The sequence below is a fragment of the Aythya fuligula genome, chromosome 20 (genome assembly GCF_009819795.1).
Source record: "Aythya fuligula isolate bAytFul2 chromosome 20, bAytFul2.pri, whole genome shotgun sequence".
NCBI classification, from domain to species: Eukaryota; Metazoa; Chordata; class Aves; order Anseriformes; family Anatidae; genus Aythya; species Aythya fuligula.
In genome coordinates, this window is record NC_045578.1 from 5,036,275 (window position 1) to 5,063,407 (window position 27,133).

The 27,133-nt window shown below is 55.4% G+C and overlaps 1 protein-coding gene across 1 annotated transcript; it reads left to right on the forward strand.

The window, feature by feature from the left end:
• Positions 1–6,329: 6,329 nt before the first annotated feature.
• Positions 6,330–25,620, forward strand: YWHAG (tyrosine 3-monooxygenase/tryptophan 5-monooxygenase activation protein gamma). Its single transcript, XM_032200656.1, has 2 exons — positions 6,330–6,498; positions 22,258–25,620. The coding sequence occupies exons 1-2, from the start codon at positions 6,412–6,414 to the stop codon at positions 22,912–22,914; spliced, it is 744 nt and encodes a 247-aa protein (XP_032056547.1). The 5' UTR covers positions 6,330–6,411; the 3' UTR covers positions 22,915–25,620.
• The last annotated feature ends 1,513 nt before the right edge of the window (positions 25,621–27,133 follow it).

Consider the following 27,133-nt stretch of genomic DNA (forward strand, 5'->3'; position numbering starts at 1 on the left):
ACAGCAAGAGGGGACAAGGACATTGGTGCCGTGAGAAGCTGAGCCTGGGGGGCTCCATCGTCCCCAAAAAGAGGGCTCCAAGATCACCAAATTGCTTTAAAAACCCCAAGTTTTTCCCATGCGACCCCAGCATCCTTCAGTCCCATCCCCCATGGAAATAAAATAAATAAATAAAATGGGGAAAAAAAAATATAAATTAAAATCCTTTCTCCTAAAGCCTGCAAGATGCTCGGGAGCTGCAGCGTGGGGAGCCGTGCAGCTCCCGGGGAGGGGGGGACACGGGCAGGGGGGGTGCCTCCGGGCGTGGGGCAGCTGCCAGGGGAGGGTGGCAGCGATGTGGGGTGCCTCTGCCCCATATTGTGTGGGGCTGGGGGTGCTGGGGGGGCTGAGGGGGGGCCGGGAGCCGGGCGAGGCTGTGCTGAGTCACGCTGCAGAGCCACGCAGCCAGACTGCAGCAAGCGGCTCGCCCGCCGCCTCTGTTGGGGCTGGATGTGACAGCCCCGTCCCTCCTGGTGGTCCTCACCCCCCCCCGGCAGCTCGGAGGGGCTGGGGGGGGGTTGTTGAGGATGGGGGGGTGCCCGTTAGGGGGGTGCCACGGGGGGCTGGGGGAGGATGGGGTCCTGCTGGGGGGTGCTGGCTGTCCCCGTGCGGCTCCGTGCGGCTCCGTGCTCCCCTCCCCTCCAGCAGGGATGGGGCGGCTCTGGGACCCCCGTGGGACCCCCACCATGTGGTGTGGGGACACCCAGAGAGCTGTCCCCAGGTGTATGTGACCAGGGGATGGCACTAACAGCAGCCCTGCAGTGGTGGGGGGCAGCTTCCCACCTGGCACCTTAATTTTGGGGTGTGGAGACCCCCTCTCAGCTCCCTCCCTGGTGCCAACCCCCCCCCGGAGACACGGGGCCAGCCCTGCTTTGGGTCCCCAACACCACTGCCACCACGCAGGACAAAGGGACACGCCACAGAGAGAAACTGAGGCACGGGCGGGCACAGTGGGGATGTCACCCAGGTGCTGTCACCTCTGTCACCCGAAGGACGCTGGTGGCCGCCCTGCCCCGTGCTGCCCCCCGGCCCTGCAGGGCTCCAGGCTGCTTCTGGAGGGGCCGAGACAGGCAGGTTTTTGTGTTTTTTTTTTTTCGTTTTTTTTTTTTTCAGGCTCTATCAGTGCTGTCTGGGCGGTATTTATATCGGCTCCTTAAATAAGAGCTGCCACCCCAGCCTGCTGCGCCTGCTGAATTATTAACGCCCCGTGGGGAGGCGGTGTGTGGCTGGTCCTTGTGTCCCTGAGGGGTTGGGGACCGGGTTCTGCACCCCCGATCCCCACCAGGGCTGGTGTCCCAGCAGGAGCCGAGGCCTCCCCAGCTAAATTCGGGATCATCCCCATGCGAGCATCCTCCCTGGGGCCACGGGGAAGGCTCATGGGGGGGATTTTCCGAGACAGTGTAGCCACTGCTGCATTTCTGGGTGCTGCAGGGCTCCTGCTTGGGACCCCCGAGCTCCTGGGGCTGCAGCAGGGCTCAGCCCTGAGTTGCTGCTGGTGCTGCAGGGTGCACCGCGCCGCCTCCCGCACCCGCCAAGGGCTGGGACCGAGAGCCAGCCCCGCTTGTCCCCGTGCCAGCGGCGGTGGCGCGTCAGCTGGCAGGGCCCCGGCCCCCTCCCCGCCTCGGCTGGTGACTCAAATCCCAGCCTGCTGCTAACGAGCAGATGCAGGCAGACGTGAGGCGAGGGGAGGGTCCCGGCTGCCCCCTTCCCCATCCTCCATCCTTCATCCTCCATCCTCCATCCCGTTTTCCATCCTCCATCCCCAGCCTCCCCAGCTCCTGCTGCCACCCCTCCCAGCTCCCTGGCCCCGTGCCCTGCCTCTGAGCTCCTTTTCTGCCCCCCCTTGTGCTGCATTTCCCCAGCTGCTCTCGGCAAGCAGCAGAAAACCCCAGCCCCGAGCAGCCCCGGCGGGGAGCAGGATGGTCCCCAGGGATGTGGGGTGAGGGCTGCAGGCAGGTTTTAGCCCCGGTTCCTCACAGCGAGCTCGGTGCAGGCAGGCAGCAGGGCTGGCGCTGAGCAGCGCAGGAGGGCAGCTGCTGCAGCAGAATTAATTTGGGCTTGGGAAGCGCTGAGAAAGCCTCGGATGAAAGCCCGGGGCTGAGCACAAAGCGCTGCAGCTCCGCAGAGGAGGGGGAAGGATGTTCTCCCCGTGGCTTCCTCCAGGCTGCTGGGACCCCCAGGTTCAGCGTGTGACAGAGCAGAGGGAAAAGGCTATGGGGCTGGAGGCTTCCTGTGAGCACCAGGAGCAGTGTGGGGAGACCCCGATCCCGGCTCTGCACATCAGCCCCGGGTAGTGCCACCCCCTGTCCCCCTGCTCTGCTGTTTCCCTGGGGGGTTTCATCATGGTGATGTTCAAGTCTACCTGCAGGGCGCTCTGGCTGGAGCCAGGGATGTGTCCCCAAGGAGGTGTTGTAAAACTGAGGGAATGAGGATGCCATAAATCCTGCATAGGACTGCAGTTATGGGGTCAGACAGGGCTCCTGCCGGTGGGGACAGCCCCCGAGCGTCCTCGCTCGTGCTCCCTGCTGCTGGGCAACCTGTCCCTGATGCCACCATGAAGGACACACAGGTCCCCAAGCACCAGGGTGCTGGGGACACCGCTTAGGGTCAGAGGCAGGAGCTGTGGCCATGCCCCTACACCCACCCTCACCCAGGTGCCCCCCGCAGCGAGCCGGGGGTAAGGATTTCTGGGCAAATTCCTGGAGTAGTCAGCAGCTAAAGCAAGTGAGCCTCCAAGCCTAAGACCATTTGCTGTCTTCCCTTGCAGTGTCACAAGGAATTTGCAGCACGTAGGAAGGCAGGGAAATGCGAGGAGAAGGACTTGTCTTCCAGGCCACGGGAACGAACAAAGTGGCACATCTGAACGCTCCCGAGTTATTTTAATACCACAGGCAGAATAAGGGTTATCAGGTTTTTCAGGGACATCTGCAGAACAGACCCACATCCTCTGCGTCTTTGTGATTTCCCAAACCTGCAGCCTTCTGGGATCGTGCTCGGGTGTCCCAGGCAGAGGTGGAGAGGAGAAGGGTTTTTACTGATGGGCCGACAGATCACACACACCAGAAGCACCGAGCTCAGCACCATTTAAACCCCCCCCCTACACTGCCTCCTGGTCTGTAAAACAGAATAACGGAGCGGTGTGAGGAGGGCTGATTTATGCGTCAGAGCAAAAAGGGGGCTAGATTCATCACAGATAAATATTATGGCCTGATCGCTATCCCGAAGAATTTACAGCATTATGAATATTGCGTTCTGACCTGTGACGGGGAAGAAAACTGTCTGCTGTGTGAGACGTATTTATTGCTGTGGTGCTTCGACAGGAATAAATCAGTATTTGCTCGGTCTGGGGCATATGCACAGTCACCAGAAATAGGAGAGCTGCAATGATTTGGGCTAGCTGAGAATCCGCCATATTCTTGCAAATTACTAGGTAAGTGTCATAAGGCTAGCATGGAGAGGCAATATTTTTTGTTAGGCCTGCTGATATATTTGGAAAAACAGACAGGCTTCCAGGCACACAACGCTTCTTCAGGCCCAGGCTTGTGTTACATCTTACCTGTGAGGATCCAGGGCTGAGACCTAAGGGCTAATACTATTTTTTTTTTTTTTTTGCAAGTTAGAGGAACAATATATTGGACCCACATGTGGAAACATCACTCAGAAAGCCTTAAAACCTGGGTGTCCAGGAAGAGCACACAGCTCTAAGCTGGTCTGTACACGGAGACCTGATTTTGTTGTGGCAGATCGTCCTCTTTGGCTTGGATGATGCCCTGTGGCTGTAGCAACACCTAAAAACCACAGAGGATGCTTGAGACCCACAAAGTTCTTTAATATTCTCCTACGTTTTCCACTTTTTTTTTGCTCAAATTTTATCCCCAAAGCTGGTGTCATACCGAAAACAACACAAAAACTGAGCTCTCTAGAGGCTGCGCCCCTTGCTGGAAGAACGAAGGCGCCATTATCATAAAGGAGGAATAAATTGCTGTTGTGTACGGCCGCTGCCCTGGGGCAGCCGCCGTGGTAAACAAAAGCAGGGCACAATGGCTGCTTTCACAGCCGGGCACCGCGTGTGCTGCGGGGTGTGAGGCCGGAGACGCAGGGGACGCGGGCGAGGGGATGGGAGAGCACTTGAGTGCTGCTGGAGCACGTTTGTGGCCATCGACTCAAGAGTCCTGAGCTGTGCTTGGCTTCACCCGGCTTGCACGATAGGAAAAATTCGACTTTGTAAAGGCAAAAAGCTGTGTGGGCCCACCAAAACAACGAGCTGGTGCTGAGGCTGGCGAGAGAAAACGCCTTCAAGGGGAGAAAGGCACGGCATAGTGCATCGCCGTGGGATTTCCATCCACTGGTTACGAATGCTTGGAGCTCGGCCTGGTGAACATGGACCTTCAAGGAGTCTTAAACAGCCTGAGCTGAAAAACTGCAGGGTGTGGGGAAGGTTTCGTTGGAAACCTGTCCAACCTCACCCGCGAGCTACGACATGTCGGTCAGCTGTTGAGCAAGATGGCCAAAGGAAGGAGGGCGGAGGGGAAGGAATGCGATAGGCAGTGGTTTATTTCAGGAAGGAAATGGTGAGGATCTGCACGTATTTCTGGTTTTAAGGAACTATTTGTCAGAAGAGGTGATCTCTTCTTTCAGAACCTGTATATGAAGAAGTCATTTGTGTGAGTGAAACAAATCCACTCAATACAATTTTTGTTGCTTGTAAAGCAGCGCTAAAAACACTACAAAGATGAAGATTTTAGCAAAATTTGTGCTGCTCACCGTCGTAAAGCACTACCAGCATCTCCAAAACAATTTATCTCCACCTGGGTGAGGGCATCTCCACAGGTTTGGGATAGGCACAGTCACCTGTGGCTGGTATCACCCCAGGAAAACCAGCACACCGCGTGCCCCGGGGCCACAAGGGTTTCCTGAGGTATTTCAGAAGAAAAACCACAAAACCAGTGGACCGGCAGGTGATATGGATGAGTCACCAGGCCCATCCCTCCTTCCAGCTATAGCCATGATGGTGATGACATCTCCACGGATGGTGGCGTTGGGAAGGGCTGGGGACGAGCAGAGCTGCTGCAGCAGAGGTGCGATGGCACTCGCCAGCACCAAAATACATCAGGGATGAATGCTGCCACCACGATCAGCACCTTTTGTAAACCCTTTTCCTTTCCCACATTGCTGGCGCATCCTCTAAGTATGGCGTTATCTATAGGCTGTAGGAAAAAGGGCTCAAAAGTGGCTTCTTATGGGGCTCCTAACGCACAGCAGCAGCTCTGCTAGGTGCTAAGTGAAGGTGCATTTCTACTTCACTCAGAAAATTGTGGTTTTTATTTATTTTAAGGGTGACAGAGCACTGGGACTGGTTGCCCAGAGGGGCTGTGGCATCTCCTCCTCTGGAGACCCGATATGTGGTATGGTTTAGGGGAGGATTGGTTAGTGTTGGGTCAGAGGTTGGACTCGATGATCTTGAGGTCTCTTCCCACCTAATTCTGTGTGATTCTGTGTGTGACCCCCAAAACCCACCCGGGTGCCATCCTGCGCGGGGTCCTCGGGGTGACCCCGCCGTGCAGGGGGCTGGCCTGGATCTTTGGGGATCCCTTCCAACATCCCCATTCGATTATTTTGGGATTCCCTACAGCCCACCGAGCACCCCAGGCAGCCCACCAGGCCTGAGGGCGTCCTTCCCGTGGGGTGACTCAGCACCATGGCGGGCCTCAGCACCGCGCCGCCACCATGCCGGGCAACCCCAGCGTGAGGTGTGGCTCGGGGAGCGGGCACGACATGGCGGGGAGGGGGGGGGGCTCAGTGTGTGCTTGGGGACACGGGGACACAGGAAGGGGCCTCGCGGCCTGCCGGGGCCCTCCCGGCGGTGAATCAGCAGCGGGGCCGCCGCGCCCGGCCCGGGCGGGGTGGAAAGGGAGGAGGATGGTGGAGGGGGGGAGGGGAGGGAGAAGGGAGGCGGCCATTTTGTCAAGCGGCCAGCCGGGGCGAGGCGCGGCGCGCGGGGTGCGCTGGGAAACGGAGTCCTGGAAGGGGAGCAAGGCGGGGAGGGTGAACGGGGGCAGGACTTCATCTCCCGGCGTGCCCCGCGCGCGCGGGGAGGGGAGAAGGGGGGCGGGGCTTGCGTGGGCGTGGCCCGAGGGGGGCGTGGCCTGCAGGGGGGTTGTGGCGCGCTCGCAGCCCCGCCAGCAGCCGCCGCCGTCCCCGCTGCAGCGCCGGGAGCCGCCGCTTCCTCCTCGTCCTCCGCCTCCTCCTCCTCTTCCTCAGCCGCCTCCTCCTCTTCCTCAGCCGCCTCCTCCTCCTCCTCCTCTTCCTTCTCCTCCCGGAGACCCCCTCCTTGCCCTTCCCCCCCTTTTCCCGGGCTTCCCCCCCGCGAAGATGGTGGACCGCGAGCAGCTGGTGCAGAAGGCCCGGCTGGCCGAGCAAGCCGAGCGCTACGACGACATGGCGGCTGCCATGAAGAACGTGAGTGTCCGCCCGCGGTCGGGCTGCCTGCCCGTGTGTCTGGCTGTCCGGGTCTGGGGGTGCACGGGGGGGACCCCCCGCCCGCCCCTTCCCTGCCCCCGGCCCCCTGGGGACGGCTGCGGGGTGGGGAGGGGGCGGCTGCGGGGAGGGGAGGGGGTGGGGGAGGGCACGCGGACCCCTCCCGGTCCCCCCTTCTTGTCGCCGGGTCCCCTCCCCTGTTGTATCTCCAGCGCTGAGCCCCCCCGGCCCTGCCCCAGCCGCTCAGCACCGTGCCCCCGTCGGTGGTCCCCATCCTTTTGCCCCAAACCCCATCCCGGCGTCCCCATCCCCTCCTTAGCCCCCCGTCCCCATCCCATAAGAGGTGTCCGTGGGGTGCGGCGCTGCCCCCAGCCCCACACAGGGCTCCCCACCCCGTGGGGTGAGGCTATGGGGTGGGGTTGGGGGGCTCTGCCCGCACGCCGCTGTCCCCGTGCATCCCTTCCTTCCCCTGCGAGGCTCCCTGACCCCGAGGAGCCGAGCCTTTAGCTGCCAGGGCTTTGCCTTCTGTGTGTGTTTTTTTTTTTTTTTTTTTTGCTGCACTTGTTTCGAGATTTATGAATTGAGTCATGTTGTATTCATTTCACGCTCTTAAAATAAAGACTCTGCATATAGCAGGCTGATCTGATTTGTGACACCGAACGCTTCCCCTTCAATGCTGACATTTTGACAATGTAAGAAAGTAAAAAAAAAAAAAAAAAAAACACATATCTCTGATCTGATCTTGCAAACAAAGCAATCGTGGGAGGCAGGATCAAGTCATTCCAGAAGATTCTGCATTTGTCATATTGCAGAGAGGCTAGACTGGGTGGAGGGAGGGAGGGGGTGCTTTAAAGGGGAAAACTGTTCTTTATGTTTGTCTTCTTAGTCAGGTCTGAGCCTTTGAGAGGAGCTGGGGTGTCCTCCCTTGCTGATGAGGAGGGAATGCTGATCTGGGAATGTCGCAGTCTGGCTGGGATGCAGCTCGCTGAGCCCAGATTGCACCATTTTGACAATAACCTTGCATTTATCAAGCAGACAAAACTGTCACGGGCGGCGAGCGGGGAGGAGGGCGGAGATGGCTTTTTCAAGGGACGGGGTACGGATAACCAGGACGAGATGGCTCCGCGTGAAACCCCCCGGGCTGCTCCTCTGCCGCACCGCGGGCTTTATTCCGCTGCCCCATCCCAGCACCCATTCATTGGGAGGCAGAGCTGGGGGGGCAGCAGCAGGGCTGGCTCCGGGCGGGGAGCACAGCCACTAGCACAAAGCCAGCGGGGATGTGCCTGCAGACTCAGCACCGAGGCTCGGGGCAGGATTTCTGCTGTTGGAATTTCCCTAACCTGCCTGCCGGGGCCGGGTCCCGAACCCCAAATTGTTGTTAGAGATCGCACGTATGCTTTTTAGTTTTATTTTTAATTTATTTTTTTTTTCCTTTTAGCCCCTACCGGCCCTGGTGAAACATAACCTTGGCCCTCGGGGACTGAATCACAGTCGTGCTGCTGCCTCCCGCCAGGGCGAACAAAAGGCAGAGCTGGCGGAGCTTTGTTCCCCGTGTCCCTGCGATGCCACCGCCGCCACCACCACCCAAACTCCATTCCCCGCTCCCACGGGCACCTCACGCTCCCGTTCTCCCCGCTGCCCAGCCCCCAGCCCCGGCCGTGCGGGAGGGAGGCTTGTGACCTCGCGCCGATTTCCGTGGCAACGCGCAGTGATGTCATTTGTGCGGTGGGACGAGCTGCAATGCGCCCAGGTGGTAGCAGAGAGCACGCAGCCCGGGGAATGCAGCAGCCCCGCAGCTCGCCGCTGCCTCACGTCCTCCCCGGGGCAGCGCTGCCACAGCTCGCCATCCCCTCACGGGGTCAGGTTCCCCCAAAGCCCGGCCGTGTGCCTGAGGGGTTCGTTTTCCCTGCGGATCTCGCCCCATGAGCAGGTTTTTATGGCACTAATGGCTGGTGGTGAGGCTTGAGTCCCCCATTGTCTGCTGCCCCTCGTGCCCTGTAGGGTTATTTAGAGTTTTAGGGTCGCCGTGCCAGCAGCGGGTGCTGCTGTGGGAACCTGGCTCTTCCGTCATGCAGCAGATTTCTTGGGGTGCCCCAGGAAAACCCCAGGGAACAGGGGTGAGACACCACCAGGCCTTGCCTGTGCGTGACCTTGGTGGTGCCCCTGGGCTGTGTGGGGCTGCAATCAGCCCTGGTTGGTGAGCAGAGAGCCTTCTCCTTCCTCCCTCGCTGCCCCACAGTGCTTTTTTTTGGGAGCAAGCTGCCTTTTTGTCCAGCTCTGCCTCCTCTCAAGCCTTGCAGCCGGGGCCCGGGATCGATATCCATCGGGCAGGGAGCGGCCGTGGCTCCGCGCCAGGCTCCGGGGCCGGGAGCCGCCTGGGTGCGGTGCTGGCCTTGGGAGGGCACCCATGGGGAGGGCACCCATGGGGAGGGCACCCATGGGAGGGCACCCACGGGAGCCCCACCAGCTCCTGGCGAGATAAATGCTGTGACTTGTGTAGGGTAGAGGTCGGCTAAAAAGGGTAGGGGGCTGTTTCGTTGCTCCTACCCACCGTGTAGGAACGGGGGCACGTGCAGGAGCCTTCAGGCCGCCTGAAGGTCCCCGTGAGAGGAACGTTTGGTCGCTTGTCTTGGGGTCCCAGCCGTGCCCTGTGGGTGAAGGATGTCGGTGGGTGACTGCTGGGGATGCCCAAAAGCTGCTGCCCGAGCCTTGGTGCAGCAAATGGCTGCTGTGGGAGGAGGAGGATGAGGAGGAGGAGGAGGCTGGGCGTGGGGAACCACAGCCTGTCCTTCACGCAGGTTACGTGGGCTTCTGCCACGTCTGCTCGCCAGGCTTGCAAGCTGCCACCCTCCGAGTCCTGTGACCAGTTTAATGCTGATTTTTCCCTCAGGAAGTGTGGATCAATGCCTGAGGGGTGCCTGCACCTCGCGAGCAGGCCGAGGAGGGGAGGGAGGCCTGTCATGGCGGGCCGGCTGTGGCGGCAGCAGCCTGAGCTGTTGTGGTGGTGTTCCCCAAAGGGCTGGGGGAGGCTCTGGGGAAGCCGTTTCCAGCGCCAGGGTGCAGAATTTCTGCTGGCATCTACCAGATGTGGTCCTTCTCTGGCTGACACAGGAGTTTTGAGGGGTTCTTGGCCCGGCTGCCTCGCTGGCACCATTTTGTGTAGGCTTCTCTGGGCTCAAGGTGACCTTGTGGGTGCCCGGGTGGCCACAGCAGATGGCACCTGGTGGGCTGGGGAAGGCTCTGTAGGAAGCTCTGTGCCCTCAGGCACCCTGTTCTGAGTTCTCTTGGCTCTGCTCAAACCCCATCAGCAACCCAAAGCGAGCCATGGCCCTCCCCAAACTGCCCCAGCCCTTTCCAGGGGACCCCCAGGTTGGGGTGGTGCTGGGGTCTGGCACCCTGCGAGGTTCAAGGAGGTTTGAAGCCCTGTGTGGACATAGGGGGATAACGGGTGGAGGGGGGCAGTGGGGCATCGCCTACCCTAACCCTGGTAGCTGGTCAGTCCTTGAGCTTTTGGGAGCTCCTAAGTCTTATCTCCAGGCTTTGGGAAGAGCCAGTCCTGTAAAAACCCTTCTGGGCTCTTCTTGGTTGGCCAAGTGTGACAGCAAGGAGCAGACTGATCACAGATAGTTTCCTTTGAACCAAATGGGAGTCGTTGAGGCTGTGTTGGAGAACACAGCTGCTGAATCATCTGCAGATGCCTCGGGTCCATGGAGACACTGAAGGTCTTGGGCAAGGGCTCTCCAAGGGCCCTTTGGTGTTCTGGGCTTACCCGCAGGTCTTTGGTGTGCTGGCCAGCCCTGTGAGTTCAGGAGGCTTGGTGGGAGCTGTTTTGCTCTTCGTTTCTTCTCATGCTTGTTCTGAATTGAAAACTCTTGGACCTCTGGAGCCCAGGTGCTCTCATCTAACTGGGCGATTCCACTGGGCATCCAGCCCTTTACCAGTTCCCAGCAGCATGCTGGCCTCCTGCCTCTCTGCTCCCCTCCATGCAGCAACGGAGCTGCCTGCGGATGCTTTTGGGGTTTGGGTTGTGCTGGCAGGAGGTGGCTGAACCGAGGGCCCCAGCCGTGCCCCTGAGCTGCTCAGCCTCACATCCGGACTCCTGCCTTAAATCTGGAAGGACCCGGTGCTCCCTTGGGGCTTTGGGGGTGATCCCATTGCAGCCTTGCCTGGTTTTGGGGCAACTGTAGGTCTGGTGGGGCTGAAGCACTGAGCGTCCAGCCCTGTGCACCAGGAGGCATGGGGAAAGATGAGATGTGCTTGCACATTCGCCACTTTGATTGATACATGCTTGTAGCTTCAGCTGAGCTTGGAATCGATCCCTGACCAGCTCTGACTCTGCAGGATAAAAGAAGAAACATGTCTCATGGTGCAGCTGATGGGGCTCCCTGGGCTGCTGTGGCTGGGAGAGGAGAGCAGTGGTCACGGCTTTGGACCTGGAGAGACCTCCCTGGGCAGAAAATGATGAACCAACTCCACCACTGAGCTCCTCAGCTTCCATTCTGGGCAGCTTCGTGCCAAATGATCCAAGAAATCCTAGGAGCGTTGTGGGCAAGGGTCACATATTCTAGAAAAACACCAAAAAGCTTGAGTTTTGGGGTCCAGCTGCTGGTGCTTGAGGAGCCAGCTGCTTCTTGGGAGGTGGCTTTGTCCCTGCTCGTCCATGTCCTGGAGGCTGATGTGCCGGGCTTGGGGGCTCAGTGCCAGTGTGGCAGGGATGAGCGAGGAGGTCTGGCTGCTCTGTGTGTCCCAGCCAAACATCGGGTGGTCTGCAGGCAGGTACAGAGGAAGGGGTGGCTTGAAAATGCCTGTGGTTGAGCTGGAGGGAGCCTTTCCTCGCCAGGGTCGGTGTCTGGGGCTTGTAGGACTGCAGAGCTGAAGCCGCTTGCTGTTTTTCTGCCCCCTTCCACCTCCCGAACCGCGACCGGCGACGAAATACGGACGTGCAGTGGAATAACTGCAGTGCAAAGCACAGAAAAAATGGGATTTGCCTGGCTTCCCAGGCACTTCGTTGACAGATAGGACACAGGCACCATCTTCTGCCGTGGCAAAGCTGTGCCGCAGGGCTTTGGTTGTCTTGGGCTGACCGATGGACCCGTGGTGCTTCCAGGCACAATTTTGCTCTTTGGTGCTCTGCAACTCGAGATAGATTTTAGGAAGCTAATGCTGTAATGAGGATTTTTGTGCTCCGTGGTTTGGAGCCAGCTTAGACCCTCTTTCCTTCGCTATTCATGCCTTCGTTACACCTTTCTGGAAGGCTGGAAGCCTTAACCAACTTCTTTTTTTTTTTTCTTTTTATTGAAAAGATGAGTAACTAACCTGTCCTTGGCTGAAGTCTTTGTCCCTCCTATTAGACTCATGTTCGTGATTCATTCAGACAAATGGCAACCTGCTATCTGGGAAGCAGAACACAAATAAATCCATAAAAACAGGAGCAGGTATTTACTTCACTGGTTTCTGAAGCAACGGCCGCCCTGCTGGAAGGCGATAATTGGAAACCAATTTTACCACCTGCTCAAACGAAGGGGAGGTGGCTGTGAATTGGTGGCTGTGCTGGCACCGTGGTTTTGTGTCTCAGCCTCTGCAGCCTTCATCCCGGGCTGGGGATGTTCAGATCGATAGCCGGGGGCTGGGTTCACGCTGGCGGTGGGCAGGTAAAATGCTCTTGTTTGTGCTCCTGCCTCTGCAGCTCCCAGCCTTTGCAGGTGTGGGAAGTCTTATTAATTTATTTATTTGTTTATTTATTTTTTATTTTCTCCCCCTGTGGAGACAAAATGGCTTTCTGAGAGCCCAGACCAGCCACCGTTTTGTGCTGTGCTGCCTGCAAGCTTGGCCGTGCTCTCCTGTGCAGGCTCCTGGACTGGCTCAGGACAGTCCCCTCCCGGTACCTGCATCCTCCTCCTGCCTCCCTTCCCTTTGGCATGGAGCAAACCAAGCCTTTGGGCAGCACAGGAGGCAGTTCATGAGCCTCTTGACAGCAAGTAGGAAAGGGGAAGGATATAAACCCACAACCAGCCGGCTGTGGGGTGGTTTGGTACCGTCCCAGCCCCTGCTGTCGCGTTCAGCTTTCTCTTGTTCCTTCCTCCCGGCTGCTTGGCGTAATGAACGCTCCCTCCTCCCATCCCCAAACGAAGGAAAAGCGACGACAAAAAGCCATTTCTGCGCTCTATTATTTATTTATTGAAGCAAAAAGGCCCGGCTCCTCCCTCCAGATGTCAAGATGCGGGATTCCTGCCCCACCGTGCCGCGGGTGCTGTCGCGGGGAGGAGCTCGGGGTCCCCTGGGCTTTGTGCGGCTGGGCTGGGCACACAAAGGCAGCGAGGCCGAGCTGCTCGGCCCTCTGGCCCCACAGAATGCCTGCGGCTGCCTTTTTTTTGTGGGCTGGAGCTCAGGGGGGGGCTGCAGCCCTTGTGCCGGGGCTGCCGGAGCCCGGCTGGATGCGCACAGAGGCGTCGCGCGGTGGCCGCGGTTCTCCGCCGTAGCGGGGAGCGGTGGCATCTGGGAATGCTCCGAAATGGTAAATTCTGGAAGAAAAAGGGAACTGAGATGATGAGGCAACAGTGCCCAGGGTTCCAGGAAATGCAGAGAACACCATCTCAAAAGCAGAGCTTACTGGTGCTGGCGAAACAAAAGCCTTTGTCTGCTTATTTAGGTGCAAACGTCCGCCGATGGCAGGTTTTTCATTGTTTTGTGAACCCAAGGATGAACTGCTCGTCCTGCACGCCCACGCCGCTCAGATGCGTTCTGGCCGTGCCCTCGCCAAGCCCAAACCTGCTTCAGGAGCTGGCACGGCGCTGGGGCTGAAAGCCTGGTGCTGAGATCAGGCGGCTGAAAATGGAGCGATGACGGCGTGGCTGCAAAAAATGCACCGAGCAGGTGATCTGTGGCAGCTGCGGGGCATGAAGGAAGACAAAAGAAGTCAATAGGGAGAGGAGGTGTCAGTTTGTGTTTTTTTTTCTTTCTCCTGTGCTAAAATAGGTTTGGTCACATCTGAAGAATGACCCAGCACATGCTCCATTGGGTATTAAACCTGGTTTTTGGCCCGGCACCGGTGATCTGGTGACCAAGGGCAGTGCATTAGTTAACAGCAGCAGGAGAGTAACTAGAGAACATGTCCCTGATGGCATGAGATTCCCTTAAAGTGATCCCCAGATTAGGGATTAGAGTGCTTAATGTTTTTTTTCCCTAAAGGAGATGTTAGGACTGAGTCAGCCTATGGGTGTCCGAGGCGGCCGCGCTCGGACGTACGCAAGTCTGCAAGGACTCAAAGTACAAAGCATTCCTTAATTGTTTGCAAATTCCTTCTGATCTTGCTGGATGGGTTGGCCAGCTCGGGACGAATCTTTGCTTGCGTATCAGGCAAAGCCGCTTGGCGCGTCGATGTGCTTCTGATTCCTCTTTAAGGTGGCTTCGGCAAGGCTCTAGGAAAATATCAGCGAGAAGGCTGAGCTTCAGGGCTAACGAGGCTGCTGATGGACATCTTGTTTGGACAGTTGTGCTTCTCTGCAGCAAGAAGTTTATTAATAGTAGCTGGAGAAGCCGTTGCCGTGCAGTGCGCTAACATACGCCCGAAAGCTGCGGCAGGAGATCTGCGCTTGTAAAAGACTAACGCTCGGTCTTCAGCAGTGAATGAGAATTTAGGGGGGATTAACAGGCTTTGATTTACACCCAGCTGGGGAAGTCATCGGAGCTTTGCCTGTTTATGCTGTGGGGCTTTGTTACGTGGGATGAATTTTTCATTACCTTGGAGCTGAGAGCCTGGCTTCTCGCATTTGGTGGTGTCAAGACCCTGGTGCTTACGGGCTCTGTCACCTGCGATGAGCTGAGATCAGATCTGTGGTACACGTCCCTTGGGCTTCAGGACGGGGCTGGGAGGAGATGGTCAGAGCCAGGCGGCGGTGGTTAAATCTGCAGTCAGATCTGGATTGGTAGAGTGACCCTCCTTGTAAGGGTACCCATTGAAAATTGGCTGCAGTGCTCCAGAAAGCTGCCAGAGCGAAAACTCGAGTTGCTTTTCTGCAAGTCCATTTAAGAAATAAAATTGTCTTTGCTAGAGGTGTGTAAGATCAAGCCTGAAATCCCTGAAGCAGTGGGAGGGCAAAGTACATCTGGAGGGATAATCACCTTGCTCGCCGGTGCGGAAATTAAACCCATCGTGGGGCTGGCACGCTGGAGTCCACCTGGGCGTTCTGGAGGGGCTCTGGCTTAAAATGGTAAAACACATTTCAGACAGTGCAAGGAGCATCTGGTTCTGCAGACCAGAAGACCTAGAGCAAAACCGTTTTTCTTTAATGCTTCTAGAACCTCGCCTTGAGCAGGCTTGCCCAAAGCGACTGGGGTAATGAAACGAAGCGGTTAAAAACCTCCTGTGCTAGCTGCAGGGGAGCTGTTTGCATGGTGGCAGCTTCTCCCGTTTCATCCTGCTGGAGCAGCAGCCTGCCAGCTGTGGCAGTTGCCTCTCGCTGGGAGAAGCCCTGCGAGCAGGCGAGAGTTGCCTGGTTCGTCCTGCTCCTGCACGCCTCTGCCCCTCGTCCAGACACAGCCCTGCAGGCACTGAGCAGGACAAGAGCTGCAGACAGCAGCTTCCAGCAGCCAGAAGATGCTCACCTGGCCTGTGGCAAACTGGCTCTCCTCTCTCTACTCGGCCCATCTGAATGGGGTTGGTGGGTACAACACAACACGGTCATTTCTCCAGACGAACATCTCGTGGTGGCCTGGCCCTTCCTGGGAGCTCCGGGAGGGATGCGGTGATGTGGTGCCGGGTCACTCACCTCCCAGCAGTGGGGCTGAAGGTGAGTAGGGAAACACTAATACCTGAGCCAGATTAGTACTCTTAGAAGCTGTGAGGTAAGTCTTTAAGCAGCTAAAGCTCCCAGCAGCACCAGACACACTTCCTGGCGTGGAACCTGGTTTGTTTAGCTGGCTCCCGCTGATGCGCCAGAATCCCCTAGAGGCTGCCTTGCTTGGTTTTACTGTTTTGCCATAAAGCGGAGGGGAGTGAGTCTGCCTGTATTAACCAAGTTGTAAGGCTCTAGGAATGACCAGTGGTGGTCCTTTGGATGGTTTCTTCAGCTAAAAATGCTGTGAACAGATGGGCTTCTCTGAAGAAGAAAGATACTTGGATGGAAAGAGTCCATCTCTTTCAGCATAACCAAAATGCCGTTGAGGAAAAGGCTGCAGTTATTCAAGAGCTGCTCAACTGACACCTGAAGAAGCTTCTTCATGCAACTCAAAACGTCACTGAATTGACATTCTCCTTGTAATAGCTCAGAATAAATCCCTTTTAAACTTTTGGCGTGCTCCCAGACCATATCCAAGCTTCCACGGCAGTGGCATGCTGCCATACTGGTCTGCTGCATGTTTTGCAGAAAGCTGATACAAAAGGCACATTTTGAACAATATTTTCAAATAGTCTGAGGCAGGAGAGCTCCTCGGGCTGTTGAGTGATGGAACAGGGTGGTGATCTTGGGCTGCTGCTACGGTGCTTGCAGAAATGCAAGAGTGGGCAGATGTTGCTTGCCAGCCTGCCGTATCTTGGGGAAGGAATAACTTGGCGTCCCTTCTGTTCCTTTGCAGTTTGCAGGCAAAGGTGCTGGTATCCCATCTGTCAGAGGCAGTGTGATGAGCCCTGAGTGACAGTGCTTCGAAATGCTCAGCCTGATGTGGATGGACTTGCTGCTTCCTCCATCTGGTGGTAGGAAGGCATCAGACCAACAGAGATTGATGATTTTTCCCAAGGGTTTTTAATAGGTACAAGGCAGCTAGTGGCAGCAAGACAGCGAAACAAGTTGTCCTGCGTCCGGTTTTCATCTTGTTAAATAGCCTGCCTCTTTGTAGGGCTAACAGGAATCAGGGTGTTCATAAGGAAAAGCAAGAACTTGGACTCTAATCCTTAATGACTCAAAGCAAATACTAGCTGTAGCCACAGCTCCCTGCTACAAGACTGTGCAAAGCTAATTCAGAAACGGTGCGTAGCTTGGCATGGAGGCACTTGAAATGCATACACCTTGCCCACGCTGGGAAGCTTGGGCTATTCCTCCTCACTGCAACGTGTCTGGGTTGTCCTCTTTCAAGTCAATAACAATTTCGGATGGCAGGGTCCAGTACCGTACCTGGAGGCCGTGTGTGGAAAACAAAGAGATGCTCCCTTGTGGCTGTCTTATCTGAAAAGCTGCAGAAGAAGCTGGTGGGGCAAATCTTTGGCACCCAGGTGTTGTGTAGCAGGAAAGCCTTGAGCCGTTAGACCAAACATTGGGACTGCAGCTCTGCAGATAAAGGCCGATCCTTGAAGTGCTATCAAATGCAGAATGGGAACAGCTCAGAGTTCTGCTTCTGGCACTGGCTCTCTCACCACAGCTCCCTTATGACCTTTTGCATGCAGAAACTTGAGGCAGCAATGACCCAAGGACTTGAAACTTGTTTTTTTGTCTAGCTTAAATCCAGCAGAGCCAGACTGAAACTGAAGTAGATCTGCAGGCTCTAAGGACTGATCAAACTCATATGTCATATGATGAAATTCACTTTGGCTTAAGTAGTTGTTGAGCTGTGGAGGCCAATGAAATAAATGAGCTCTTGCTTTTCATGTCTCTCAATTTTGGAGGCTTTGTCTCAGGTGGTTCAAAGTTGCCTTAAATAGTAAAGGCTACAGGGTGTGATGAAAGCTCCTGTTAACTGGAGGAGCATGCAGAAATCCTAATCAGTGTCTGGAGTACCTAAGTATCCTCTGAGATCCAGTTATGCTCCAAGTAATGAGCAGCCTTACTTTGCAGACGCTGCTCCGTGATGGATTATGAGCCATTTTAACCTTAATGGCAGAACCATCCACTGTGCCTCAGTGTGTCTTCAGCTTCTTTCAGCCACTGTCTTGTGATGGCCCCTGAGAACTTCAAAACAGGAACCAGAATATGATTATTCATCCTGAAAGAGTTGAACGAGACGGCATAGGGGAACTAACTTCTGCCCACAGCCTGCATGTGCTTCTCTGGTTTTGTCTGAGATGAGAGGAAGGGTCTTATCTGTAGCCTAAAATTCCCCAGCTATGCTCAGATTAAACAAGAGGATGGTGGAGGAGGTCAGAAAGGAGAGGAGTAGTTATGATACGACTTCCATTTTAGAAATATAACGTCAGGGAGGAGGCTAGAATACAGGTGAAGAAGACCCGAACCCGTGAAGTCTGGTAAGATTCTTGATTTAGATCTAGTTTAACACACGCCTACTCTGTGTCAAAGTAGGACAGTGCTTAAGAAAAGCATCTTCCCAACTGCATGATGGCTTCCTAGGACAGCTTGCTCCTGAGTGTTCAAGGAGAAGCTGTTCTTGACTCAGTCGTGTGACGTTTAGCCATGACTGTAATCACGCTACAAGGTAATGGCAAGGATTTAATGCGCTTGAAGGAAGGTATTTCTTCAGAAACTAGATATGGAGTGAAGCAGGGACAGAAAATGCAGGTAGGGATGTAGAAGTCTAAAGATGGCTGCTCCCATTGCTGGTGCTTTCAGACTCAGTGAGAATGTCACTGGTGGGCCTTCAGGCCCAACGTTGTCTTAAAAGCCTATTTACTTTTTAAAAAAAAATGAAGGAGAAAATGGGACCTTCAAGCCAGGCCTCAGTGTGACTAGCGAGTCGTGTGTGAGGGAAAATGAGGCGATAGCTCGGGTTCCTGTTGGAAGATAACTGCTGGGTTACAAGGTGCAGAAGCCACGGATCAAGCAGTGAAGACACGTGCTGAGGAAGAAATGGCTGTTGGGTGTTGTGGTGGAAGGGGAGCTGGGGCTGTACTGGTGGGGTGTCACAGAAATGGCCCTTTTCTAGCCTAAAAGAGCTGAGCGGCCAAGGGCTGGGCTCGGGCAGGCCCCTCCAGGCCGAGCGAGGTGTTTGAGAGGCCTGTGAAGGGAGCCAGCAGCTGTTGGCCCTACATCGCTCCCGTTAATTGCGTGTAATATCAGATTGTCAATCAGCCACGCGCAGGATCACAGGGTTGTGGTAATTAGTGACTGCTCCACTGAAAGGGTGGCATGTTGTGGACAGCTCGGGGTTCCCGTGGTTGTCTCTCTCCAGGAAAGCTTGGCTCCTCGTAGGTGTCTAGTGTATTCAGGGACTCGAGATCTCTCCTGGGCAATCAGAAAAGCGAGTGTTGGGGATTATAAAATGGATTAAGTTGTTGATGGTATTCCCCAGGGAAGAATGTCTGGGTCTGTTCAGCTTGCTCTGCTGTGTGCTGTAAGATAAGACATCAAAACTAGGTAGCAGCCATAAATGGGTGGGCACTTGGTTAAAAATGTCGATGAAAACCTATTGTAAGGATAAGTGGGGAAAACTAAACCCTGAGATGCACCTCTGCTGCAGCTGCTCTGTAGCTGAAGGGGCCATGTGTGCTCAGAAATGGTTCCTTCAGACCTACTGATGCGAGGCAAGAAGTGTGGAATAGAGAGTCCTGGAATAAGCAATCTCACCAGCTGGTGGCTGGGAGCAAGCGTTTTGTGTAGGTCCCAAAGAAACCTGATTGGGATGCTTCTGGAAAGCAGGCCCAGTAGGACTAGCTGTGGGCTTTTGGAGAGTGTGGGCTTCAATGTTAGGGGCAGGTGAAGTTCTGCCTGGCTCCCTGGCTGCAGCGTGGTGCTTGAGCGTGCCGGGAGCCTGTCAGGCTCTGGATGTGGTGCTGGGTCAGAGCTCAAGGGTGTAATGGTGAAACTGGGAGAACCCCCCCTGGGCTCCTGTTGCCTCTAAAGGGCTTTTACAAATCGATGGGCTTCTTAAAGCTAGAGATTTACAAATCTCTAGAGTCTGGAGCAGTAGAAACCCTAAACTCGCAGTACATTCCTGTTGGACTATCTCCGTTCTCTGGGGGCCCTCCAGTCTCTGTGTCTCTCCTCAAGCACTCCGGGCTGAAGGGGTTGTGTCTGTCAAGCTTCCAGCTGTGTGGCTGGATGGACCACCTCTCTTCACTGGCCTTCCTATGCCATGTGCAAGACTGGGCTCCATTTCAGACACGTCTCCTTGCCCCCCAGTGCCTTGCTGATCTGCAGGGCCACGAGGGGGAAAGGAGGCTGGGTACGTGGTTTTGCAGGTCGAGGTCTGCTTCCCTGTGCCGCCAGCCAGGAAAATAAAGCTCCAAAGGGAGCTCTGGCTCCCAGTCAGAGGCTGGCTCGGTTCCTGCCAAGCCCTTTGAATGTCAAGCTGTTGTTTATTCACTTATTTATTTTGGCTGTTGAGCTACCCTCACCACATGTAGCAGTAACTGGGTGGCACAAGGATCCTGTGAGGCTGTGCCCCGTACCCCGCGGTCACGCTGTGGCCCTGTAAGTGCCCAGCCCAAAGCCGCCGTGCGGTGGCCTTCTGGCAGGGCTGTCAGGGCTGTGAGCACTTTTTTCCTCTCGTCTTTCCAGCGGGCAGCTGCGATTATCGCTGTGACCATAGCGGTGTCGCAGCTTTTATTTTGGGACACGTTTTGGGAGTGGCAGCAGGCCTAGCACTGCTCCCGGTGACATGCCTAATGAGGAACCCTTCCTGCTTTGATAAGCTCCCCGCAGGCTCCCTGGAGAAATCTCTGCATTCTCCACAGGTGTATGTTCCATCTGTCAGCGATTTTTTTTTTTTAATTTTTTTTTTGAAAGGATTTTGACAGGCGACTTTCTTCCGTAATCCTTAATAGCTTCAAATTTAAAATGTTTATGGCAAAGCTAATCCTACGAAACTCCCTGTAGCTTTAATGAATTTGTCCTCCTGCAAGACTCTTGTGGTGGGAGGAGGTGAACCCACTGCAGTGTGCCTTCTGCGGCAGTGAATATCTGGAGGCAGGGCTGTGGGGTAGCTCTGCCATCCACCTGCCTGGGCCCCATTTAAAGCCAGTGTGCCTGCTTGGTGAGCATCTTGCTAAAAGCATGACCTCACTTGGTTATCAGCCTCCGTAATTAGTGTCGAGATAGAAAACCTCTGGGATTGGCGAGTCTCTTGTAGTATTACAGCAGCTGGTGTTGGACACTCGGGATTTACAGCCGGAAGGTTAGGTCATATATTGGGTTGGGATTTCTGGATGCTTCTTGCCCCTATCTCCAAGGATGGACAATCCAAAAGCCCTAGGGCAGGGGGACACTGTAATTGTTCTCGATTATCTCTGAAAGTTGGCTTTATACCACAGTATCTCTCATTAATGTTTGTGCAGGTGCTGTGCAAAGGGCAGAGCGAACAGAGCCATCTCAAGATGTCAAGTCCTATAAAAACGCGGCTAGACACGTGTGATGTTATGGCACAAGGCACCATATAAGTGCCTATAAATGGGTCATATAGCACGTCACGGCTGAGCCTCTGCCTCATGCCCTCTGTGGGCAGAAGCACATCAGGAAAAGGAGTAGAGGGGGGCTGGAGGGGAGCACTGGCACACTCTGCTTGCCACCAGGGAGACTGTGGTGTAGCAGTAGCTTGGGTCAGGGAGAGCACACGTTGGGCAGGCCACGGCTTAGCAGCAGCAAGGGGCAGCTGGGGGCAGAGGTGGATGCCGCTGGGACGAGCTGCCGTGGTGGCAGCAGCGAGGTGAGTGTTCCAGTGAGATCCTGGGTGGGTCACCTGCCCCTCACGGCCCCGTCCCTCAGCTTCCAGATTGCCATCATAAATGTGGTTATCTGGGCCCCGAACGAACCTCGCCCTTGCAGAAATGACTCAGTATTTGCAGAAGCCTTTCATTTACAAACCGTGACCTAATCCTTGTGGGAAGTGACTGCGGAGAGGAGACGCGGCAGGGCCCGGGGTGCGTGCGCCCTTCGGACGAGGGATGGCAGCTGTCAGCACGCAACCAGGTGGCTGTACAGGGTTGTCCCAGCACCCACGGGTGGCTGTGGAAGGAGCCCACGCATCTCTGAGCTTGCCCAGCTCTAGCAAGGCCGTATGGCTTGTACAGTGCCTGGCTGGCTTCTCAGCCCTGCTCACGGGTCCTGCCCCGGTGCCATCAGCCAGCGGTGGATCAGTGGGAAGTGGAAGGAGGTCACGGTACCAAGAGCAGCGCTTCCAGGAACTCAAGCGACCAAGGCGGTGTTTGGCAGCCTGGTTGTGGAAAGGCTCCGCTCCGTCGTCTCCTTCCTTAATCACTCTGTTGCTGCACGCTGTAATGACTAAATTGCCGTGTTGCGTGAGGCAGGTGGAAGCGATACTGTGCATTAACGCTCTGATCGTCAATGAAGAAAATCCTGTGTGGGAAGAGCATACTCTTACCATGTGAGCTTTTAAATCCTTATCTCAAATGCCTTAGGCAGCTACAATTTTAACATCTAACGTATTCTTGAGGCATCTCAAAAGAACGTACCATGCTCATGGGAAGCGGAAAAGATGAATATGCCGTAGCCGAATTGTGTTGTTAATCCATTCGCCTAGCTAGTAACCCTACAACATCTCCACCCTCTTGCTCTGATGGTCCCTCACGTCTGCCTCTCGATGTCTGATGCTCATCCTGCAGGTGAAATGCATCTTTTTTTTTCCTAGCGGATTTCTCTCGTTCTGGAAAACGCCGATCTGCTAAGATGGAGAATGCCTTGAATGAAAGCCACCCTTCCCTGGCTGGGGGGCTGGACCGCAGCACGATTTCCCAGCTGGGAGGAGATCGGATGCCCAATGATTTGGGGATTTGGCGAGCTGGCTGCGTTCTCCACACCTCGCTCCACGTGGGGAGCACCCGAGTGCTGAATGGTGACGGGAATGGCGAGTGGCTGTGGCTTAACCCGAGTTTCTCTCTTCTCTCTTCCTCTCTCGTTACAGGTGACAGAACTGAACGAGCCTCTGTCCAACGAAGAGAGGAACCTCTTGTCTGTAGCCTATAAGAATGTGGTGGGGGCGCGGCGCTCTTCTTGGCGAGTAATCAGCAGCATCGAGCAGAAGACCTCTGCCGATGGGAACGAGAAGAAGATCGAGATGGTCCGGGCCTACCGCGAGAAAATAGAGAAGGAGTTGGAAGCCGTGTGCCAGGATGTGCTGAGCCTGCTGGACAACTACCTGATCAAGAACTGCAGCGAGACGCAGTACGAGAGCAAAGTCTTCTACCTGAAGATGAAAGGGGACTATTACCGCTACCTGGCCGAGGTGGCCACTGGTGAGAAGAGGGCGACCGTGGTGGAGTCTTCGGAGAAAGCCTATAGCGAAGCCCATGAGATCAGCAAGGAGCACATGCAGCCGACCCATCCCATCAGGCTCGGCCTGGCACTTAACTACTCAGTTTTCTACTACGAGATCCAGAACGCCCCGGAGCAGGCCTGCCACCTGGCCAAGACGGCGTTCGACGACGCCATCGCCGAGCTGGACACCCTCAACGAGGACTCCTACAAGGACTCAACGCTCATCATGCAGCTCCTCCGCGACAACCTAACGCTCTGGACAAGCGATCAGCAAGACGACGACGGTGGAGAAGGCAACAATTAGACCCCCAGATGGACTGGCAGCCGCACGCTGATGCTAACTACTGCAGTCTTTATTTTTTTCCCACGAGTGGGGGGGTCAGGGGTGGGGGAGGGAACGGGAGGGGACACCTTCCCAGGGAGGCCCCCCACAACCTGTCTTTGATTGCCTCTTTGACATTTTTGCCAAAACACCACTAGTGGAAGTCAGGCTGGCTGTGCTGGTATGGAATAGCAGCCTCACTGGCATATGGACTGTTCTGTAGATTATTAATACAAGTGGAGCTGTCTTTAATTTAACTTTATTGCTAGAAATAAAAGGGTTTAAAGATGAATTAACTTGAATGGAATGGCCCTCGTTTTTAAGAAAAGCTACACAAAAAGGAAGTTCTGTGGTTCCAGTAAGGCTTTGTGCGTTTGTTTCTTCAGTTCAAGTGCCGTGCGTTTGTACCACGTCGCGGGGCGTCTCCCTGGAGCGCCCTGCCTGTCAGGGCATAGCTTAAAATCCCCAAATTGAAAAAGGAATCATAATAAGTAAAAGACTAAAGAATTTGGGACTTGCAAAGCCCCGGGATTTAGGCCATTTAATCTTTTTAAGATATTTATTAGGGTAGCTTACAGTATTAACACTAAATTGCAGTTTACAGTATTTCTACATTACAGCCATATGACATCAAGCCTTTGATTGTCTGTTTTCTTTTGCTAGTTCTTTTGGCTTGCCTTCCTGATCAGTCCTCGCCTGTGGACTGGCTTAGCTATTCTGTGTCGCCCAAGGCAAGAAGCCCGCCCGCCCGAGGAACATCAAAGCTGCTCTAGTTTTTTGGTCAACAGCTTAACAGGTGCTTGGCTAGCGGCTGTTTAAACTATTTTAGTCCACAGCAAAAGGTTTAAGAACTTAATTAGAAAAGGGGGAAGTGTTTAAACTTAAAATGCCACTTAAGAGAAGAAAAAAAAAAAAAAAAAAAAAGAGAATTCAGGTCTGTATGTCATGTACTGTGTTTGGTATTTCAAAGACCATCCTGATTTAAGGTGCCACAGCTGCTTCCTCAGGGATTGCACTGCCATTTCACTCTGCCTGACTTTCTCCCACTGTACCATGAGGTTTGTCAGCAGATCTGCAGCACCCAGGCTCCCTTGTTGGTCATCAGGGAAGCCAGGTGCGTTTTCTTTCTCCTGGGGAAGCTTGTGGTGTAATGAGTGAACTTCAGGAGCTTAGAAACTAATTTGGTAGAGAAATCCTCAAGGGAAGAGCTACAATCATAGACATTTCTATCAAGCATCGGGAGCCCAGGAACTTAGTTCTCTTCTTAACAAAATCCTTTCCAAATCTGTCTTACCTGGTTGGGGGTGGGAGACGGGGCATCTGAGTTTGCTTAGCAGGTAATATTTACCCCATTTTGCGTAAAATTTCTATTTCTTTTTTTTTCCCCCCCCCTTGCATAACTGTCGGAAGTTCACTGCTGGTCTCCGGCTTGCGGCGCGCTGCCCCGCGTAGCTTTTTCCCTAAAGCTTCGTGGCTGGGAGAACGGCCCTCGGGGCAGCTTTTTTTCGAAGCAGGCTTTCACCCTCCCTCCCGAGAGCCCGTCCGCAGGCGGCGTGCGGCGGCGGCGATCGGGGGACCCCCGGTCCCGCCGGGGTGGCAGGGGGCACCCGCCCTGCCTCGCCGCCCTCCGACGAAGCCGCAGGGGCCGCCAGCCCCCCGCTCAGAGGTGAGATTGCCCCGGCCACGCTAGCCAAGCTTCCCATCGGGTGCCTTTGCACGGAGAGCCTTGCCGAGCCCTGCAGTCGGCGGCGTGCCACGCGCCCCAGCCGCGGCCGGCGAGCCGCCGGTAAATGCCGCGGACTTGGAAGATCTGTGTAGGCTTCTCACCTCCCTTTGAGTTCCCGTCGTGTCCAGTGAGCAGTGTTGTCCCAGCTGTATGATTTGGAAGTGATTTACTGGAATTACAAAACCGATTTTATTTTATTTTATTTTTTTCTTTCCGGCTTTTGCTCTGGCTGCTTTAGGAAACTTAACGCAGGAGAGATCGCACAAGAGGGCTAAAAGGGGAGTGGGGTCAGGGACTTGATTTTTAAGCAGCTTGAATGGTTTCTTTCATTTTTTAAGAAATGCACTTGCCTATGATACTGTCTCTCCAGTGAAATGATTACTGCTCCATTACTCTATTGATACAATATTGTGCATGCTAGTGTCGTATTTCTATACAGTAGCTTGAAATTTATTAACTTATACTGTAGATGTTATGTATTCCTATGACAAAATAGTCTTCAAAAATTTTTTAAAGTTTTTTAATTTATTTTTCTTTTGGGGGTAAAGTTTGCTCTACCAAATAGTGATCGTAACAAACTGATCTGTTATGGATGTTGCTATAGTGACATGCAATTATATATGATTTTGTTTTTAAAAAGGAAAAAAAAGCAAAAGAAAACACCAGTGTTAGCTTAATCTTAATGTCTGGTGTTCGTCATGGTGAAATTATAACTATTACAGTGTAGGAGAACAATGACTGTGTTCTTTGAATGAGCCTTTGTTTGTGCTTTTTGTCATGTTATGCAGTGAACTATTTTTAAGGTCTAATCAGTGATTATTTTTCCAACTCCGTGTTTCTGTAAGGAATTATTTCACACACGGACCATTCTTAGCAGTTTTCCTCAGTGATGGAATATCATGAATGTGAGTCATTATGTAGCCGTCGTACATTGAGCAAATAAACTTACAGATCTGACGTCAGCGCTGCTCAATTCTTGCGTCTGTCGAGTTTCTGGGGGTCCGGGGCAGGGGGTGGCGTGATCGGGGTCATGGGCTTGGACCCCAGCCCCAAATCATGGCAGTTTGGGGGTGGGGGGAGAGCTGGGATCACGGCTGGGTCCCCACCGGGCACCTTGGTGGTGCTTGGGCTCCCGAAATGGCGAGGGAAGGCTCGGTGGGGAGGGTCTCTGCGTGCTCAGGGTGGGCACGGTGGGGTCCTGGGGCTGGATCCCCTCCCTTGGAACCCCTCGGTGACTCCTGAGCCCTGCGGGGTGGGCACGGGCTGGGTCCCTGCCTCCGGGGATGCCAAAAAACCCCTGGGGAAAGGGCTGGGGACGGCCCCAGGACGGTGACAAAAGGTGCCCGGGGCTGGCACAGCACGGGAGAGCGGTGCCACCTCGCCACCAGGGCCACCTCCCCGTCAGGGTGACTGGTGCTCACCGCCCCCCCTCGCTGCCAGGACGCCTTCCCTGCACCATCCATCATCCAGATTTACACTGTTGGTTTCCCCCTTGCTGTCCCTGTGTCCCCACATCCCTTGGGCTATAGGGGTGGGTGCTGCGGGAGAATTCTCCTGGCCCCCCCCATGGCACATTTGGGGGCTGGCACCCGCACCACCGTGGTGCCTCAGTTTCCCCAAGGGCTCCAGTGTCACGGGGTTGGGGCTGAGCCCAGCCCAGCACCTCCCAAGCCCCAAATTAACCCCATATCTCCCCCCCATGCCCCCCCTCTCCTCAGTTTCCCCATTTGGAGAGGGAAGTGGCCCCCCCATCTCCAGCACCGTGCGCACCAGCAGTGCCTGTGCGCACCCCTGTGTGCGTCTCTGCTGTCTGGACAGGATTTGGCCCTAAACCGGGGCACTGCAGCCTGACGGGGGCTGGGTGCTGTGGAGTGGGGGCCAGCACCCACCGACACCCCCATCCCCATCCCCTACAAGCTCCGGCTGCTGGTCCCCGATGCTGGAGCTGCTCTCTCTATGGCAACCGTCTCCATCGCGCCGGTTGCCGTGGCCACCCGTCCCCAAAATGGCACAGCACAGCGGGGTGGTGGTGGGGGGCAGGAGGATGCTGTGGGTGGGGGGGGGGGCTGGCAGCAGGGCCCCCCGGCCACAGGATTCCTCCCAGGTCACCGGCTGCCTGCCTGCGGGATGACTCAGGGGGGATTAGGGGGATTTGCTGCCCGCGGCCATGTAGGGCCAGCCCTAAGCCCCTGCGCTGAGGCACGGGCACGTGGGGGGCACGGGGAGCGTGGCCCCCCCTCTGCGTGGCACCAAGCCCTGAGCTGGGGCCAGGGCTGGGCGTGGAGCCCCCCCCAGCCACCTGAGGCATGTGGGGTTGTGGAGACCTGGGATGGAGGAGACTGGGCTGTGGGGACGCCGAATTTTGGAGCCCCAGGATGTCAGAGCCACGAGGGACATCGGAGGTCCGGGAAATTGAGATCTGAGGTGTGGGAGGCGTGATGCTGAGGGTTTTGGAGACCTGAGCTGTCAGAGCCC

What these genes read in the sequence shown, in the direction of transcription:
- YWHAG (XM_032200656.1), top strand. Translation starts at nt 6,412, where the DNA reads ATGGTGGACCGCGAGCAGCTGGTGCAGAAGGCCCGGCTGGCCGAGCAA. An exon ending in TGGCGGCTGCCATGAAGAAC is followed by an intron (nt 6,499 to 22,257) that starts GTGAGTGTCCGC and finishes CTCTCGTTACAG; the next exon opens with GTGACAGAACTGAACGAGCC.